Raw genomic sequence first — 19,505 nt, 5'->3', positions numbered from 1 at the left:
AAAAGTACTAAAATGGCACCATGTGCTTAATTTGTTGGCCTTTTCACTAATTAGCCTCTTGTGCTGTCCATGTTTGGCAATGATGAGCAGTTAAATTTGTTTTATTTTTTTTTTTTACCATTTTTGAATCTGTTCTGTTTTTGGTATGACCAAATTATTTGGACTAAGACCTAAAAAGTCAACAGAAATTTTATTATGAAGCTGTGAAATGGAAAATTAAATATAACTAAACTGGCTTTTCTGTTCTAATTTAGAAATGAAATCAAATCAGATAAAAACAAACAAAAATGACAGCAAAAAAAAAGCCAAACCAAACCTGGAAACTAGCATAGAAATCAAAAGCCGTCGAAGGAAACTCTGCGAAGTTGGAAACAGTAGGTTTGATCTGGTTTGAACCGGTTTGAGCTAGCTTCTTTTTAACTAGCATTGGCTAACCTAAGAACCGATTTGATCACGCATAAATCAGTAATTGTGCCCAAATGCACCACTCTTTCATAATAAATCTAGCTTCTAAAACATTCTCTATAGTGGTTTTGAGCATCTAAAAAAAATGTAATCACTTTTAAAGATAATTGCGAATGACACTGCAGCTAGCTAAAATGGTGTGAGCTAATCCTGAATAAAAGCTACTTAGAACATATTTCTAAGTTAAGTGGGTTATAATTTTGTGGTTCACTGTTATCTTTATGACAAATAAATTTGATTTCTACCAGTCAGATAACTTAGGGTCCTTTTAAACTGTTTCTACACAACGACTCATCAGTCTGAGTACACTTGATGTTGATTAGTGCACAACGGTCTAACTAGGTAATATACATATAAAACATGACTTATAATGTACTACAAGCTAACTTGAATGTTGTTAATGGTCCAGAACATTAGCCACTGAGTAGTGGTGTAACCGTATCTACTCTACCCTCATATATATCGTTACCTGTAATCTGTGCAATAAATACGCTGAAGAGAAAAACTGTGGTGTCTTTACAACACAAAGGCTTCAACAAGACTCCACTCCTGCCGGTTTTATTTTTATTATTTTTTTATTGCTGACTTTACTTTAGAGCAAAGATGTTCAAAGTGAGGAGTGAGGGCCATTTCTGGGCCCTGGGTTCATTCTGTGTGACTCTCTCGATCACAGTTAGAGAATAAATTATGACAAAACTACGACTTTTAGGTTAAAATTTACTCAGATGCAACACAAAGTGATCATCTTTTCCAAGCTTTCTTGTTTTCTTCTGTTGCCATGGTCACCAGGACCACATATTGCCAAATTCACCAAATCTGCTTTTAATAGATGTATTAAAACTTTGCTAAACACAGCAAGTGTTTTCAAATGAAGATGTAGATCCTGTTTTTATTGGAGACAACAGACAAAATATTTTCTCTAATTGAGCCCAAAATAGAAAGCAACTAAAACCTTTTTATTTAACAAGTAAAAACATTGAACGTTTTGGACCTAAGATTAATTTCCAACAAAAAAATTGGATTATTTGTTTTTTATTTGTAAAATAGTTTATGCTCAGTTGAATTGATAAAATAAAATGAATTTTTTGTGATTTTAGTTTTCAAAATGATATTTTTTTGGCCCACGAGACAAAAAGTTTGGACATTAGACATTATAGGGTCGTTGTAATTTGGTAAATTGCTTCTTTAGCTTTGCTGGTTGGCATTTTGTGAAGCAGCGCAGCTTTTATTCCTAGAAACAGCAGAGAAAGAGGGCAGCAGGAAGGAAGGAAAGAGGTGTGGATGTCTAAACGTAGCTCAAACCAGCTGAAACAAAAAGAGTTTGGCCTTTAACCTGCAACAATGGTTAACAAGAGTTTACTCCAACATTTGTGACTTAAATTAAGTGTCAGCTTGCAGCCAACACATTTATGACTCATTGAGTTGTAACAATGAGAGCTGTGCTGATATATTTAAAATATGCTCTGAGTTGAATGTTTCTGTAATGAAACAATCTCAGGATAATGTTCAAAGGAAATGAGCTGAATGTTGCAAGAATAAAAACTATTTTTACTTTACTGGTTGAATCAAAACAGAAACTTTGAGTGAAAATCGTTAAGCTTACCAGAGGTGGTAGGATTGTTTTTGCAATAAATGCTGCAGATTTAAGCCAAAATGTCTTATTCTCATTAAAAATATTTTACACATTTTGTCCCACTACACCATGTTCCAAATTATTATGCAAGTGAGATTTTCTCAGATTCTCCTAAATGGTCAATGAAATGATGGTCAGTATAATTTTCAAGTCATGAACTATTACAGTGTAAATCAAATTTTACTGAACAAAGCTCCCCATGAGAACAGTAGTTTTTTCAAAAATGAAAACTCAAAATGCAAAATGTTCCAAATTATTATGCACAGCAGATTTTTTAAGGATTTTATGGATTATAAAGAATTGCCAACTGTCATTCTTTGAATGTGCAGCATCACATGTACTAAAATCAAAAGCTATTTCAATCAAAAACATCTCAACAGACCGAGTTACATGTTAACATAGGAGCCCTTCTTTGATATCACCTGCTTGAATTTCTTTGCAGGATGTCAGAATATCTTCCCAGAGCTGCTGTTTTGATATGAACTGCATTCCACCCTCAGACCTTCTGCTTGAGGAAACTCCAAAGGTTTTTCAAAGATGGGTTTATCTGTACAAACCCATCTTTGTTCTGAATCAGCCACAAATCTCTTCACAGTACGATGACACTTCAGTTTTTGTTAAATATCTAATGTTTTCATATCTTGTCATACGGCACTACACTATCTGAGGATTTTCGTCAGCAGAGATCCTTCCTCTTTCTCATATTGCTTGAAACCTGTGGCCTGCTTAATAATGTGGAACATCCTTCTTAACTAGATTTTCTTTAATTGAGCTCACCAGACAAACTAATCAACTTGTATTTTGTATAAAAATTATATCATTTATTGTTATTTTTATGTAGCGCTACAACTAACAATTATTTTATTTCTGCATCAATTATATTGATGATTACTCAATAAATCAGACAAACAAATATTTCACATATTTTGTATCTATAATGTATAAAAAATTTTTTGAGTCTGTATATTCTAGATAATGATTAATAAATTAGTGGAAAATAATTTCAATAATCACAATCAGATTAATCATTATTAATTGATTACTAATTTGGCTGACAATATTTCAATAATCATAACTAATCTGATGAATCATAATTAATCTATTCATAAATTACTTGTGATTGCTAAATTAGTTGAGTATTTTAATAATCATGATTAATGAGATCAATTATAATTAACCAATCACCAAATCAGTTGATGATTATTTCAATAATTGATTAATTATTGGATCCTTATGCTTCCACACAAAATGACATATAAAGAAGTATGAGTGAATCGTGGATTATATGTTAAACCTTATATTTATACAGAATTGTTCTTGTGATCTTTTCTGTCTTAAACTTTCTAAATGGTGAGTAATGATGCTCCATTCATGAGCATCTGATGTTCAATTGTTTCTATTTAAAGTAGGAATAAATGTTCTAATTTTATTCTCCAGAAATGGCCGTTTTTATCCGTCGCTCTCGCTCTGATTTTATCTTCTACCTCTGTTGTTGGAGCAGCTAGGTGCGCCGCGGCGGTGGCAGCAGGACCTATTATTAGTCTGGTGTGTAGACCAGCCTTTCCAGCGACTCAGTGAGGAAGTCCGTTAGAGTCGACACCTCAGACAGACAGACAGGAAGAGCGAGGCGTAGCGCTGTGGAGAGGAAAGGGTCCAGTCTGAGGAGCTCCAAGTGCAGGATGGACACCAAAAGTTTCCCTTTGCACAATTAACTCGAAATAAGGAATTACTTTGTTTCGCAGGACACTTTGTGTTTGTTTCCAGCGAAGACACCAAACGGAGGGAGTATCAGTCTTTAAAACATCTCGGACCTCAGGATTATGGTGTTGCATGCTCCGGCTGTGGATCTGAAGGACGATCAAAATGCTGAAATGTAAAGCTAGAAGTTTCTCCTGCTGCCTGGGGTTCGCCTCGCTGCTGCTGCTGCTCCAGGTCAGTGCAGACAACCAGGCCGACATTTTACCAATTCTTTCTGCTGATTTCAGGGAAAATGTGTAAAATTTTACAAGACAGGCTAAAGTAGAACCAGTTTCTATTGCTGCTATTCTTCCTTTTGCCTCTGATTGAATTCAAGGTGTTTGTTTTTCTCAACTTTCTCAAAGTAAAAACAGACAAAACATGAGGTAGAAGATAAAGATGAGTCACTTATTTTCTTTTTTTTAATCTTGGCTAAAAACTCTGAGAGAAATAATGTTTCATTATATCTGCTCATATCTTTAGAAGAAAATATTTGAGATTGCTTTTTCTTGTTTAGAAACTTTGTTTAAAAGTTGCTATTCTTTTATTCTGGGTCATGAAATCTGTTGTTTGTGCACCAAAGCTTCAACTCGACAAGTAAATGGAAATAAAACATCTTCCTTTTCTAATAAAATTAACAAAAATGGCCTCTTAAAAATACTTCTGAATCAGAATTTAACTTTTACTCATTAGTGGTGAATATTTTAGGAAAGTTTTAGAGGAAACTAAAATATGTGTTTTATCATATTTTGTGGTTTTTATCATGGCGAAGATAATTTAAAACTACTTTGCTGTTTATCAAATGATCCAAACACAAATACAGCCTATTAAACACAAAGTTATTTGAAATCCAACATATCAGTTACATGTAGGCCTGACACACTAATGAGTAAATCAATTAATGGCATAATAAATTAAAACAAGATCAATAATTTCCATTTGCATTATTTATTGTTTTTCATTTTCCACAAAAAACTGGATGATAAAGGTTTTCACTCTGGCTCCTTTTTTAAAGGATAATTTAGTTTACAGAGACTTAATAATTTATTTTATGTGTTCTTTTGTTAATTTATTCTGCATGTTTAAAACGTCTTAACATTCCAGTGTTAAATGTTCATTAGAATTTAAAGTTTGATCTTTGAGAATGGTTTCTTGCCTTGTTATGCTATTATTACTTAAAATTGTATCAAAGCAATAATATTATCATTTACTAACTGCATTAAATGATATTTTTGAGTTTACAGGTATTTGCTGCTCTGATGGAAAATAGATTTAGGATTTATCGTGATGACAATAATACAATAATCTACTCCTTGTAGCTCATTTCATTATTTAAAACTCCAGCAGGAAACATGCTGCCATGTTCACATTAAATGTAGTTGCTGAAAAGATACATTAAGTTTCTCTTTTCCTGGTTTTGGCGATGTGCTACATATGTATCCTCGTTTTTCCAGAGGAGTTGAAATTGTTGCCTGATTCTGCAGATTGAAGCTCCACCAGTTTGGCATTCGGTATTCTGTTATCCAGCTTGATTTTCCTCTGGATCACTTCCTTCTCTTCCCGTCTCTGTCCCGAACGCGCCGCTGTCGTCTCTGAACTCCCTGAACTTCGTTATCTGCCAACCAACAGGCGGCCGCTCGACCCACAAGCTGACAGCGGCGAGCGGCCGTCTTTAAAAAGCTGCAGCTGATTATCTGTCGCAACAAGCTGCTTGATGCTCCGCAAAGGAAGAAAATTAAATTCAGGAAACTTTAATTTATCCCAATTTATGCGTCATGTTCAGATGTTAGACATGTTTTTCCCCTAAAGTCTCTCCACTTTGTACAGTATTTTACCTTTTTTCACTTTATTCTCCTTCCTCTTTTTTTGTTTGTTTCATTCTCCCACTTTTTGTTTTCGCTTTTAACCCTTTTTTTTATTTTTCCTCTTGTTTCTCTTCTTTCCCCTTTTTCTATTTTTACTCTTTTTCTATACCTTTTTTCTTTTTTCCCTTCTTCCTCTTTTCTATCTTGACTTTATTTTTTCCCTTTTATCTTTTCCTGATTTGTATTTTTATTTTTTTTCTTTTCACCTCCTTTTTCTCCTTTCTTTGAACAAAATTTTGTATTTTTTTATATATATATATTTTGAAAGTTTTATGTTTTATAATTTGTTCCTGTTAAACAGCTGATTGATTAAAAACAATATCCAGACCAGTTTCCATGACAGGTGTGATAAATTGAACCTGGCATCTTTTTAAAGATCTTTAAGTCTCTGAACCTCCACATTTCCTCCAGCAAATTAATCAATTTATCAATAATTGCCAGCAGAGCATTTTTCAACTAACATTGCTGCAGGTCACTGATAGAAATGATCAAACTAAGTATAAAAACTCAAGAAGAAAATAGAGAGAAAAAAATCTATATAAATAGCAATAAAATTCAATTACTTGCTTAATTGTTAGTGGCTGAAATGGAAGTAAAACAATAAAACAAATGGATGAAACAAGTGCACATTTTTAAAAAATTAAGATGTTTTGATAGATACTGACTACAGCTTTTAAAATTTGACAACTTGTGAAAGTTTGAGTCTCAAGTCAAACTAAAAATAAAACTACAAACCTAAAAACTTGAGACTTGACATGGACTCGTGGTCAGAGACTCGAGTCCCAGTTTTTATCTGATTAATGAAGAGAGGAAGCCGATGTGTGAGATAAAAAAATGTCTTTACTGTGAAACAGTGAGCTATATTATTAGACACTGATGTTGGATTATTATGGGATGCTAGTGACTCATAGCAATCTGTTCCTGTTAGCGTTAGCGACCAGATGAACAGATAAACTCTGTATTAAATGACTTGGAATCATTTCAGAACACAATAAACATGACTGACCGATATGCTCTCACTGCTACGCTAGCTGCTACATTACACTTCCTGCTGGAAATATCAAAATAGAAGCACTTATAGAATAGAATAGAATTACTTTATTCATCCCAGCAGGGAAATTATTTCGCAGTTACAGCAGCATAGAGACAAGACACACAACAACCACCACTGAGTAGCAATTGTAGACAAAATAAAAATAAAAATAAAATATAACATGCTGTCAATATTAAAAGCAGCTTAGAGCAGTCCTTGCAAAGATTCAAAAAATGCAGATACAGAATGTATATGTAAATATATGTACAGCAAGTGTGCCACAGTGCAGTTGTGCGAAATCGGACTGATTAGTGCAGAACAATGATTTAGCTTTTATTGTACAGTGAGATGGCATGTGGCAGGAAGGATTTCCTGTATCTGTCCCTACGACAGCGGAGCTGGAGCAGTCGATGTGAGAAGGTGCTCCGCTGTCTGTCCACTATCTGGTGGAGAGGGTGCTGTTTATTGTCCATAATAGACAGAACCTTCTTCAGTGTCCTCCTCTCCACCACAGTTTCCAGGGACTCCAGCCTTAGTCCCAGTACAGAGCCAGCTTTCCTGATGATTTTGTCCAGTCTATTAGAGTCGCTGGCTCTGATACTGCTTCCCCAACACTTCCTGTGCTGCTCAGTTTTACAGTAATTTACTTCCTCCAATTTGTCTCATTAATAATATTGTAATTTATACCTTAAATTTGTGAAGAGAACTATCCAAACCAGATTTAGTGTAATATGAATACAACTTTATTATTATAGTAGAAATTCAGCAATAATAGTTTATATCTATTATTTTTCTTTGAGCATAAATATATATTTATACTTGTCTATTGAAAGAAATACTATAATGGATCAGTTTTTAAATTAATATTAATAAACCTTTAGCAGTTTTTGTGATGATTAATTAAATGTTGAATGATTAAAATGTAACTTTTAATAAAAATAAATATATTTAAACATAATTATTAAATGTTCATGTCATCATTTCAGACTGAGATTTCAGATCTAGGCGACGCAGAGTTAGAGGTGACCTAGATGTTGGAGAACAGATTAGAAAACAGTCATTTCAGTCAATGGAGACTTGAAACTTAACTTGGACTAGGACAAAATGACTTCTAAACATCTCTGGTTTGAGGACAAAAGGTTTTAATAGTTGAGGTGCCAGGATGCAGAGATGCTGCTGCCATAATGGTTTTTATGATCATCATCAGATGTTTAGATTAGAGCAACGTCTGGAAACCGTGAGGAAGAATTTGACCTTCAAATTCTCTTTAGTCTCGGTTTGAGTCTCCTCCTGAAAGTTTCTCAGAACAATGGCATCAAAGCGCCGCTCCGCCCTCGGAGCTGTTTGTCGGAGTCGGACACCTGTCCCCTGCAGACTTGAAAGCTGGCTGTAAAAGTTTGCTTTTTCCTGCTTCCCAAACAGGTTCCCATACCTCAGATCTGTAGAGATTTCACTAGTTTCTCTTTTTTTCTCCAGCATTTCTCGCTCCTGAATCCAGTTTTTCCTTTGCATTTTCCACGGTTTAGAAGTTTGAAACAAAAACATTGAGTTTCTAAAAAACAAAACATTCATTTTTTACAGAATCTGAACCAGGTGAAGCCAAAAGTGACACTTTTTAAAAATATTATTTATTTATTTTTTAGTAAGCGGGTTTTATTTAAAATCTGTTAACGATTCATCGATTGAAATTAGTTGACGATTATTTCAATAATCAGTTAATCACAATGAATCTGTTCATTATTAAAAACACTAGTAAAATATATAAACTTAAAAAAGATATATACTTTTAAGGAATTAGAAAACATCAGACTGAAACACCAGAACAAGAACTAACTGTTGACACATGAAGCTAAAAGTTAAATGTTTTAGACTCGATATGAGATTTTGTTGTTTTGGCTTCATGTCTGCTCTAATCCTGTTATTAATCAGCAAATCGACTTTTAGAGTCTGTATACTCCAGTTAGTGATTAAACGATTAAAATTAGGTGACAGTTAGAAATACAAGACACATTGCGATTAATTGTTGCAGCCCTAATCTGTCCTCTATTAGAAATAACACTAATAAAATGTATAAACATACTTGAAACAAAGTTTATACTTTATAATATAAACACCAGAAAGAAAAAAATATTTTTGATAAAAGAAGCTCAAAGTTTTTAGACTTTAGTTTCTATTTCTATACTCATTTATAGATAAATATATTCCCATGTACCTACTTGTTTTTATTTATTTATTTTTTTTATATTTAGGTTTATTATTTGTTTAAATTATAATATCACACTTGTATGTATTTTTTTATTATATCACTTATTTGTATTTGCTAATATTTAACACTTTGGATGGAGAAGCTTGTCAACAAATAAATAATTTCTTGTTGAGGATCAATAAAGATATATCTTATTCTATGTGTGTAAGTGAGACATTTTAAAACATACACTATTGTCCCAAATGTAAATGTTATTTATATTTTGTGTAGGTGTAAAGTTAGTCATGATTGTCCTGAAAGTCCGTTAAAGAGCTCTGTGTGCTGCTGCAGGTTGTGAGCAGTGCAGCTCCCACAGAGCATCCTCCATCCTCCGCTCCCTGCAGCATCTCTGTGTCTGGATCGGCGTCCGGTCCGAACTCCATTTCTCTGACTCTGACTACCGCCGGACTGAACTGCTCCTTCTCCGTGGCGTCGCCGGACGTCGGAACGGACGCCTCTGAGTGTCGCAGAGTCACAGAGCGTGAGCTTCAGGGGAATGAAACGGAGCGGCCGCGCGGCGCCGGAGTTTTCACCTGCGCGTTGGATCACCTGGAGCCTGGAGCCGCCTACCTGCTGCAGGTCCGATCGCAGACGGACGATGAGTCGGCCAACGTGACGCTGCACACCAGTGAGTTACAGAAACTGAAGCTTAGATTTGATTAATCGCATCATAATTTCAATAATTTCCATTTATTGTTTTTTTCTTTTTACCATAAACTGGATGATAAAAGTTTTCAGTTTGGCATTTTTTACTCAACTGTCTCCTTTTTCTGAAGGACAAGTTTGTTTAAAGAGACTTCATAATTCATTTTATTTATTGTTTTGATTATTTTGTATTTTTAAAATATCTTCTTGTGGTCTTAAATTTTCATTTGAGTTTAAAGTTTGTTGATGTTTGAGAATGTGTTCTTGCATTATTATCATTATATAACTTGAAAATTCTCTCAAAACAATATTATCCGTTACATCAATAACTTCTGAGACAATTCATAATCCAGCAAAAACTTTATATCATAATAAATGCTCACCTAAATTTGACAAATGTTGGTAATATTTTCTGTTTGTTATTTATTCCTAGAGGAGTTAATTAATTTTTTACTCTAATTCAACAGAAAAATTTTCTTTTAAAGTCAGTTTTACCCTTCAAACAATTAAGAGTTTATTTTTTGTGCAATTTGAAAATAAGTTGCTCCACCTGACTCACTTTGAGACAAATGTTGCTACAGAATTGTCATGTATCTGTATTTTTTAATTTTTTAAAATGAAATTAGATAATAACTTACGTTTTCATCATTTACAGCAAAATTTGAAGGAATTTAGATTTTTTTCATTGTCTTTAATGAAACTATTACCTATTAAAGTATCTTTTTGACTAATATTTTTAGAGGGAAGTACCCAACAATCTGAGCCTCAAACATTAATAACAACGCTTATTCAATTTTATTTAATTCAAAATAGATAAAAGATAAATTTCTCTTTCTCTCCCCAAATATGCAAATTTACAGTTGATAAAACATGTTATGTTGTAAAACAGTTAATTTTTAATGGATTTCAACTCTAGGGGATAAAAACGATATTAGAAATTTTATTTTTGTATTATAGTTTAAATAGGATTTAATGGCAGAAGAAAAGGGAAACAGAACAAACAGCTGTATTTGGTTTAAACATCTAACAAAAAACTTATTTAAAAAAGTAAAATTCACCCCAAAACACACATTCTGGACAAAGTTATTATATTTAAATCAACGCAACACAGATTGAAAGAAAATATCAGTTTTCACATTATTGTTGTTCTGATTTTATGCAAAACTTTTTATTACATTTTTGTCTATTAATAGCCGTTCTTTGCTCTTCTTCTGCATATTTAAGCTGTTGCCTGCAGAGGCATTTCCTTCCTCCTACATTCATAACGTTGACAGCCTCTTAGCCTGACTGTCTGATTACATATCCGCTGTTTAAAGGTCATGGTGTTCTCTTCACATGTGTCCAACTGATATGATTTATGCAGCCACCAAGTAAATAGACTTCAGAACAAAATGAAGGAAACTAATAAATGGAAAGATCTGAATTAGATCATTCAGACTTCTGTGAAAGAGTCAGATATGGGGGAAAAAAGTGAATCTGGATTGCCTAAAATAGCCTTTGATTTGTAATTTTCTTCAGGCTGCAATTATCCACTACAGTTTTTCCTTCCACTGAACTTTTCATTATTGTGAAAGGTAATGGAAACATAAAGCCTGTTTAGTGGATCCTTTTGTAGGGAGGCGATGCCTATCTGCTGTACAACTGTCTCAACTTAATGGAAAATGGACGGTTAAATTTCTGCCAAAAATCTTGAGAAAATATGTGAGAAAAAAAACTGAAAGTTTGAATTTAGTCTCTAGACAAAACTCGCTTGAAAAAATTGCTTGAAAGAAAATGACAAATTTGAGATTAATCTTGGAAACTTGGAAATTTGACTTTCAAAGTCAATAATTTGGTGGAATTTGCTGAGATTAATCTATGCGCTTTTTGGCAGAAATGTACTCGTTTTCTTGCCTGTCATGGTCTAATACGCCGTTGTACATCCTTTCCTTTGTAGTTGAGAAATTGATGCTCCTCCGTCATGAAGCTCAGCTTAAGCTAAACCTTAAAGAGTTTGTTGAGTGTTTATATTTCTAAACAGAACCGAATAAAGTGAATTTTTTTTCTCAAACCGGATTCTGTTTGGACCATTTTGCTTTCCCATTCTGGTATCGCTTCGCCATCTTTGTTTCTGTATCAACTGGCTCCTTAAGGATTGCCTGATCTGCCCTCTGCTGGATGGAGGCCAAACTACAACACTAAAAATTGGAACTAATTTTAATCTAATAAACCATTAATAAAAGTTGATTGTTTCCATCTTTAGTTGAATATAATTACAGAAATAAATGAACGGTGTATTTTGACAGTTAGAAGTGAACAAACCCACCACCCTGCGTGCCTCAGAGTTAATGTTATGAAGCTTCCCCTCTCTGCGGCTCTGTGATTAGCTACAGGAACCGCAGCCCTGCTGAGGCAGAGTGATAGAGCTGCAGCGCTGCGTGTTAACGTGTGGGTGTGTGTGTTAGCATGCTGGCGGGCGTCCAGAACAGAAGTTGGACCCTTGGTGTGTATTTCCATGGTGGGCAGAGCTCTGGGTTCAGCCATTTCCTGCCTCCATTGTTTCTTTGTTCTGTGGGAAAGGGTGTGAGGCTGCGTGCGTGTTGCGTTTGGAGGAAACGGGGCGTTGCAGCGTCCAGTTGAGTCCCAACGGTAACCTGCAAACAGTCGGCCCGTCCTGCTGGAGCGGCCTTATCTCTGGAGGCTCCGCTGACCTTTAGAAACTTTTGTTTTAGTTTCTGAACTCTTGAAACTCTTGATGGTTTGACCACGAAAACATTATGGACGCCCCTTTAAATGTGCAGATCCATTAAAGGGAAGGTTCATTATGATGATTAAAAATGTGGTGATTAAAATTCAGCTTGATTTACTGAAGAACATTTAAAATTTACAGTCTGAGGGATTTAGGAGATTTAGGAGCTGCTGTCCATCCATCTGTCCATCTGTCTGTCCTTCCATCCGTCCGTCCGTCCATCCATCCATCCATCCGTTCATCTGTCTGTCCATCCATCCATCCATCCGTTCATCCATCCGTTCATCTGTCTGTCCATCCATCTGTCTGTTCATTCATCCATCCGTCCGTCCGTCCGTCTGTTTATCCATTCATCCATCCATCCATCCATCCATTCATTCATTCATTCATTCATTCATTCATTCATTACTCTCCCAACATTTTTCATTTCATTTAGAAACTTTGAACTCAATCTGTTGAAACTAAAATCCAGTCTAAAAGTTTTTTTTGTCAAACTTTTCTTTGGGATTTTTCATCGGTTGGAGAAGAAATGTGAACAGATTGTCTTTATGTGGAGCTGCTGGCGCCAAAAAGCTTAAAACCGGTTCTGTGAACTGTCTGTCTGGTATTGAAGCTCTTTGTCGTAAACAGTTGGACTTCCTTTGAAGGTTTTTTTTTAATCTGTTTTGGATGTAAAGTTTGAGAAGATCTCTCCAGGAAGAGCATCTGTCTCCTCATAGTGTGAGTCACTAAAAAACAAAAAACATCTCGACCCATTTTAAAGTTCTGGTTTGTTTTCCCACCAGTTCTGTCTCTGAGGACTGATGGGTGTGTGTTTGTGCCAATCTTATCAGGATGAAAAATCTCTGCTGCTCCGGTTTTTTGTAGTTGAAACTTTAGATCTGAGGTGTGTGTGCACTGTAAAAGCTGATTTAAATGTGTTTTCTGATGGTTTCTGTGTTTTGTTGCATCAGGACCGTCAGCGGTGGTCGGCCTAGCCGTGACCTCCAGGACCTGCAGCAGCCTGGGCCTTTCCTGGCAGGCCGGCCCAGGCAGGACGCAGCGCTTCAGGCTGCAGCTGCGGGAAAAAGCCCAGAGCTCCAATCAGTCCGGTAAGTTTATAATTCAGAGTTTAGAAAGCTAACTTTTCATTTGTCTGCACTATAAATCAATTTGATCAATTAACCAAATTTATGGTTTTCAAAGATAACATTTTTGATGAAACAGGATTTTTTTTCCAGCAGTGCATTCCTAATGGTTTCCATAGTTCAGAGTGATGTTGGTGCCCACGGCGGCCATCTTGTTTCACAAGCATTTTGCATTTCTATTTATTTACCGTTTGATTTCAGGAAAACTCTACAACTAAATATCAGCGCCAACCTACGATGTTTTTGTTAATTATCAGAATAAAGTCAGAATATTTCAACAATACAGTCATACGAAAATAAAATTTAATTAATAGGGGAATAAAGTCAGATTAGCAGAATAAATTTGAAATTTTATAAGAACTGCAACACAAGAAAATGACAAAAAATTAAAACGAGGAACGTTGAGAAAACTTTGTTATAAATATTAGAGATAATACTTAAAAGAAACATTTTATTTTTTAATATATTAGTATCAAGTTACTATCAGTCGCAGGGCTTTAAACAATAAAAACAATCATGCAAACAATGGAGTCTATTTTGAAGAAAAAAAGCACAAAATTAACTTTTATGCATCATTAACAGTTTTTTGTAACTTAGATTGTTTCTTATAAAATATCATTTTGTTTTTTGCTTCTATTGTAACAATATTCTCGTTAGTAATCAGAAAACTGAATTGTGCGTCTCTACCAGGAAACAAGCAGCTTCAGGCTCATGTAACTGTTTGTATCTCCAGATCTACTGAAGAATGAGACTTTAGGAAGCACGACGACGCGGCACACGCTCAACGACCTGACTCCGGGGCGCCTGTACGTCGTTACCGTGGTGACGGAGGCCGGCGGCCTGCAGAGCAGCAGGACGGTCGAGGCTCGGACAGGTAACGCGAACAGAAATGGAGCGATGTGGATGAAAGAGAAGGTTTTAACTCTGCGTTCCCTCACCAGCGCCCGCCGCCATTTCCAACGTCACCTCGGAAAACAACGGCACCAGCCTCCGGTTGTCGTGGCAACCTCCCGAAGGCGATGTGGACGCCGTGGTCGTCACCTTCTTCGACGACGACACAATAGTGCAGGAAACGACTCAGCCTGGAAACGCCACCGAGGTCGCCGCCTACAAGCTCACCCCCGGCTCGGCCTATCAGGTGGAAGTGATGTCAGTCAGCGGCTCTCTGACGAACCAATCAAAACTCACCGTCAGGACAGGTGAGAAAAAAACGGAGCCAAACTCCTTATGTTTGTTTTTTATTCCTTCTTCATCTTCATCCTGCTTCTGTTCGACCTTCAGCTCCGGCGGCGGCGTCACGCCTCCAGCTGTCTCCTTCTTCTACCGGCCTTCTGCTAACGTGGGCGCCTCCCGCTGGACGCTGGGAGAACTACAGGGTTTTCCTGTTAGATGGCGTGCAGCAGCTGGTCGACACCGCACTGGGCCGAGATGCGGTGAACTTTACCTTTCCGGGGACAGAACTGACGCCTGGCAGGCGGTACCGAGCCACGCTGAGAGTGGAGAGTGGAGGACTGGCGGGCGAGAGCAGCTGTTATGGGTCAACGGGTCAGACATTAACTTTACTTATTTATTTGGAACAGACGGTAAAAAGTAATAAGACAAATACTCATGGCAATTGTATGGAAGAGAATTAGGGTCACTGAAGAAAAATAATATTTGACTTTAATCTTAGATTTCTTACATTTTTCTCAAAATTCAATTTTTTTCTCATAATTCTTTTTATTTCTTACAATTCTGCTTTAATCTTCTGAGATCAAAAGTCAGAATCTGGAAATTAAAGTCAAAATTTCCTGAAGAATATCTGATTTCTGAGGACATCATCAACAATAGCAATTTTGGCCTTTGAGGCACCCATCCTATATAACATATATTCTGATCAGTTGACTTTTATTGTGTTTTTAAGCTGGTTTGTAATTGTTCTTTGTTTGAACTTATCACTGATATACAAAAACTCTTTTTGCTTCCTCTCACACATTGTTTTTTTTCCTTCCTCCTGTGTTACAAACCATTTTCTAAATAATGTGTGGAAGTTAAAGTTTTTTCTTGCTTTGAACATAAATTGTGCAGCTTTCTACTTTACGTGGACCCAGAATTTTATTATATTTAAGTTTAAAAAATAATAGATTTGCATGTTCAAGGTTTCCCCCAGAGTATGTTAAGCCTGGCGGGCCACCAGGCTTTACTTGTGCCCCCACCAGGCTAAGCACTGTTGATTTATTTTAGTTTATTTTTATATTTGCCTTTTTTTCAGTCGGTGTTTTCTATTTTTAATAATGTTTTCCAATAACACACAATTACCAAGTGTTATTTTTTAAAAAACGTTTTAACTCTAAAACAGTGTCCCGCTGGATGACTGCCCTGTTTTGGGTTTATTGCGGTTTCCAAATATTATGAATTTTTGTAATAATTTATTTGAAACAGTTTTTTTGTTGCAAAATATTGTTTTTGCAAACATCATCAACGTGTTGATCTTTTAACTAATGTGGGTAAAACTCGCCTGCAGCTCCCGCTCCGGTGGCAGATCTCCACATTCGCCACTCGGATGAGACGTTGCTCAGCGCCATGTGGAACCACGCCCCTTCTGGGTCACGTGACGACTACTTCCTCACCATTCGCCATGGTAACGCCAAATCCCTGCTAGAGATAGATGAATGTTTTTCCAGCTTGAATGGTTTTTGTATAATCGCTGCCATCTTCCAGGTGACACTATCGTGGATACGCGCCAGGTGGAGCCGAACATGAGAGAGTGCACGTTCAACGTGCTCACTCCTGGACGGCGGTACGTCATCACCGTGACGACGAGGAGTGGGAATCTGAACACATCTGTATCAGTGGAGGGAAGGACAGGTGTGTCAACAATCCTGTTTTGTTGAGGTGATTAAACAAAGCAGTTGTAGTTTTGCTGAGATGAATTTTCGTGGTGCTTCAGTTCCGATGGCGCTGCGGACGATCAGCCTGAGCAACTCGGGAGTCGACAGCCTTCAGGTGACCTGGAAGAAACCACCAGGAGACGTGGACTCGTACAACTTCACTCTGCTGCGAAACAGGTACGTAATAATGAGTAAACTTTGCTTTCTAAAGTTTTTTGGTTGTAACGTTTGTCACATAACAACCACAAACTCTGAATATTTTATTGGGATTTTGCCTCAGAAATTGACACATATTAGCACAAGATTGTGAAATAGAGGAAAAATGAATAATTTTCAACACTTTTTCAAAATAAACGCAGGTGGGAACAGCTAGCTAAAATGTTAGTTGCGCTAATGCTAAAACACTGATCATAAATATTAATTCCACTAACAACAAAGCGCTAAGCCAACATGTTATTTAGCAGAAGCTAATGCTAATGCGCTATACCAACATGCTATTTAGCTAAGGCTAATGCTATAGCAGTATACCAACAGTGTATTAAGCGTAAGCTATTGCTAAAGCGCTAGCTTTAATCCATATTATATCTGCCCTTGAAAGACCCTCAAACACCAATTTAATTTTGACATTTAAATGTCCTATAATGAGAGGCGCTAATTGTGCTGAGCATTTCTGATCTTTATTTGTAGAAAACATCGAAAACCATGAATCATTTTTATTCAATAAAAATGCACTAATTTCTGTTAATCACATAAAATCCCAGTAAAATACATTGAAACCATTTTGTTTTCTGAAAACACTTGAGTTTCTCATCAAACTCCACTCTTCTGGTCCTGCAGTGTTGTTGTCCAGAACCACAGCGTTCCAGTTGGTTCTAACTCTTTGGTTCTGACCAGTTTGACGCCTGGCACCCTCTACAGGCTGCAGGCTGCCACTATCAGCGGGGAGCTGCAGTCTAAACCAATCAGTCTGGAGGCTCGAACAGGTGAGTTTACGCCGTTCTACATGGTTTGGTGTGCTTGAATAAAAAAGCAGAGGCTGCTTTCTGCACAGGAAACTTATTGTTCAGAACAGCTAATGACAAACAAACACACAGTGGCTTATGTAACATGTTTGGTTGGCAGTCAGTTGGGATCTTATTGTGTAGATACAATATTCCCATCCAGGTTTTTTCCCAACGAACACAATCAGCGGCCAAAACAGGAAACCTCAGCAAGCCGTCGGACCAAACAATCAACAGAGCAGGAATGTTCAAACATTACGATTCAAAATGTCCCGATGTGACCGAAGCGCGGCTGTTCAGAAAATAAAATATTACAATAAGAATTACCAGAATGTTCATTTAGTTTTTAGGTTTAGTTTATCAGAAATTGCTTCTTTTTTAAAGAATTCTTTGTCAGAAATTACTTAAAGTATTTAAAGAGGGATATATTTCCCTTTGGGACCAACAAAGTATTTTTGAATTTAAATTGAATTTGAATATTTACTAATAAAACTTTTGTACAGATCTACATTAGCTCTATGTTTAAAGAAACATATGTGATTTTTATTTAGGTTTACAATGTTTATTGTTATGTATTGCATTTTACTTCAGCTGCAAAATATTCAAAATAAGACCAGGAAGAGAAAAATTAATTTTAAATTACAATTATAAATAAATTATATAAATTTTAATGAACAAAACTTAAAAAATTACTTTTTTTCCAGTAGACTTTTTAAAAAAATATATATATATATATAAAATAAAGTCCATTATTGTAGATCCATTTTAAGACTACCTGATGCATCTGCTGCTTAGAAAATTTATATTTGTCTACATTTATTATTACGCTTAAAGAAATCAAGTTAAATTTAAACTGCTAAACATAATTCATATATATATAATATATGTGTGTGTGTGTGTGCATACATGAATGTGAATGCTTCAGCTTGTTTGCACTTCTTTAAATTAAAAACACAGACTTGAATGGATTTTATATGAAAATAGGAACCTAATCCAACTTAAATTTAAATTATACTATTTTATTTTAGTTTTTAGGTGAATTAAATGGGACATTTATGTTTTATAGGAAATGAAAAATCTTGCAGTTTGCAAAAAATGACTTAACTAAAAAGTATATTGCTCACACTACTGGTGACAATCTTTGTGGAAATGTTTTTTATGCATGAAATTGCATAAAAAACATGCATTTTCATTCACAAAAGACTTTATACCCAATTTTTTTTAACCATTACATCTTAAAATATTTATTTCTTATTTAGCATTTATTTTGTTTGAAGTTAGGAGCCACAGTGGAGGCCAAACAGCAAAACTGCATTATCTCCCTAAATGGTCTTTTTTTTTTTAAGTTCAAGATTGAGCTTTGTTTGTTTTTATTCTTTGTGATTTGTGTGCCGGGTCACAGTTCTTGCAACGAATGTGATAATATCAGGCGCTGCTTAAAACAATGTCCGACGTGCCTAAAAAAGAAAGCTTGGAATGTTCCACAAGGACAAAGACACTCCCAGGACACGCACGCACGCACACACACACACACACACACACACACACACACACACACACACACATGCACGCACACACACACACACACAACAATGTTTTGACAATAGGTGGAAAAAATTGTGTCTATACAATACATTTTCTTGGCAGAAAATTTGTGTGTGTATACCTGTATTTGTGGTTTGTGAGGACCAATGAGTCTTTACTCTCCCTTTTAAGGCTTCAGACTTTTTGTTTTTCCAAGTATTTTTGATTAATTTAATCTTAAATTAGGGAGTCGAACATGAGATCTGAAAGCAAAACAAAGAATAATAACAACTTAACTCTAGTTATAAAACCCCATTTACAAAAAGGAAACAATTATTAGCAATTATGTAAATTTTGAGCAAACTTTTGAAGTGTTGCGAAAAAGAAAAAAAAAAGTTAATTGGGCTCGTTTCCATGAACTGGTTTATACGATTTGAGATTAATCAGAAATTTAATTGAAAAAGCAAGAACATTTCTGAATTTAAAAAGTAAAAAATTTGCTAGAAGAAACTCAGAAATTGTTAGATTAATTTCAGAATTTTTTCTAGCAAATTTTTGACTTTTCAAACTAAAGTTTCCCTGACTTTTTTCAAATTATGGAAATGCAATTTTTTTGTTTGTTTTTCTGGCAA

The 19,505-nt window shown here is 35.6% G+C and overlaps 1 protein-coding gene across 1 annotated transcript in view; it reads left to right on the top strand.

Moving 5' to 3' along the window:
• The first annotated feature begins 3,693 nt into the window (after window positions 1-3,693).
• ptprb (protein tyrosine phosphatase receptor type b) overlaps window positions 3,694-19,505 on the top strand; it is a 40,920-nt gene continuing 25,108 nt past the window's right edge. The window contains exons 1-10 of the mRNA XM_028043728.1: window positions 3,694-4,030; window positions 9,270-9,606; window positions 13,305-13,442; window positions 14,212-14,352; window positions 14,420-14,677; window positions 14,760-15,023; window positions 15,982-16,098; window positions 16,179-16,325; window positions 16,408-16,525; window positions 17,186-17,331. Coding sequence (XP_027899529.1) covers window positions 3,962-4,030; window positions 9,270-9,606; window positions 13,305-13,442; window positions 14,212-14,352; window positions 14,420-14,677; window positions 14,760-15,023; window positions 15,982-16,098; window positions 16,179-16,325; window positions 16,408-16,525; window positions 17,186-17,331 — 1,735 coding nt within the window. The 5' untranslated portion in view covers window positions 3,694-3,961. The remainder of the gene's footprint in view (window positions 4,031-9,269; window positions 9,607-13,304; window positions 13,443-14,211; window positions 14,353-14,419; window positions 14,678-14,759; window positions 15,024-15,981; window positions 16,099-16,178; window positions 16,326-16,407; window positions 16,526-17,185; window positions 17,332-19,505) is intronic.

Source organism: Xiphophorus couchianus, chromosome 17 (genome assembly GCF_001444195.1).
Source record: "Xiphophorus couchianus chromosome 17, X_couchianus-1.0, whole genome shotgun sequence".
Lineage (NCBI taxonomy): Eukaryota > Metazoa > Chordata > Actinopteri > Cyprinodontiformes > Poeciliidae > Xiphophorus > Xiphophorus couchianus.
This window is presented reverse-complemented; position numbering and strand designations above follow the sequence as displayed.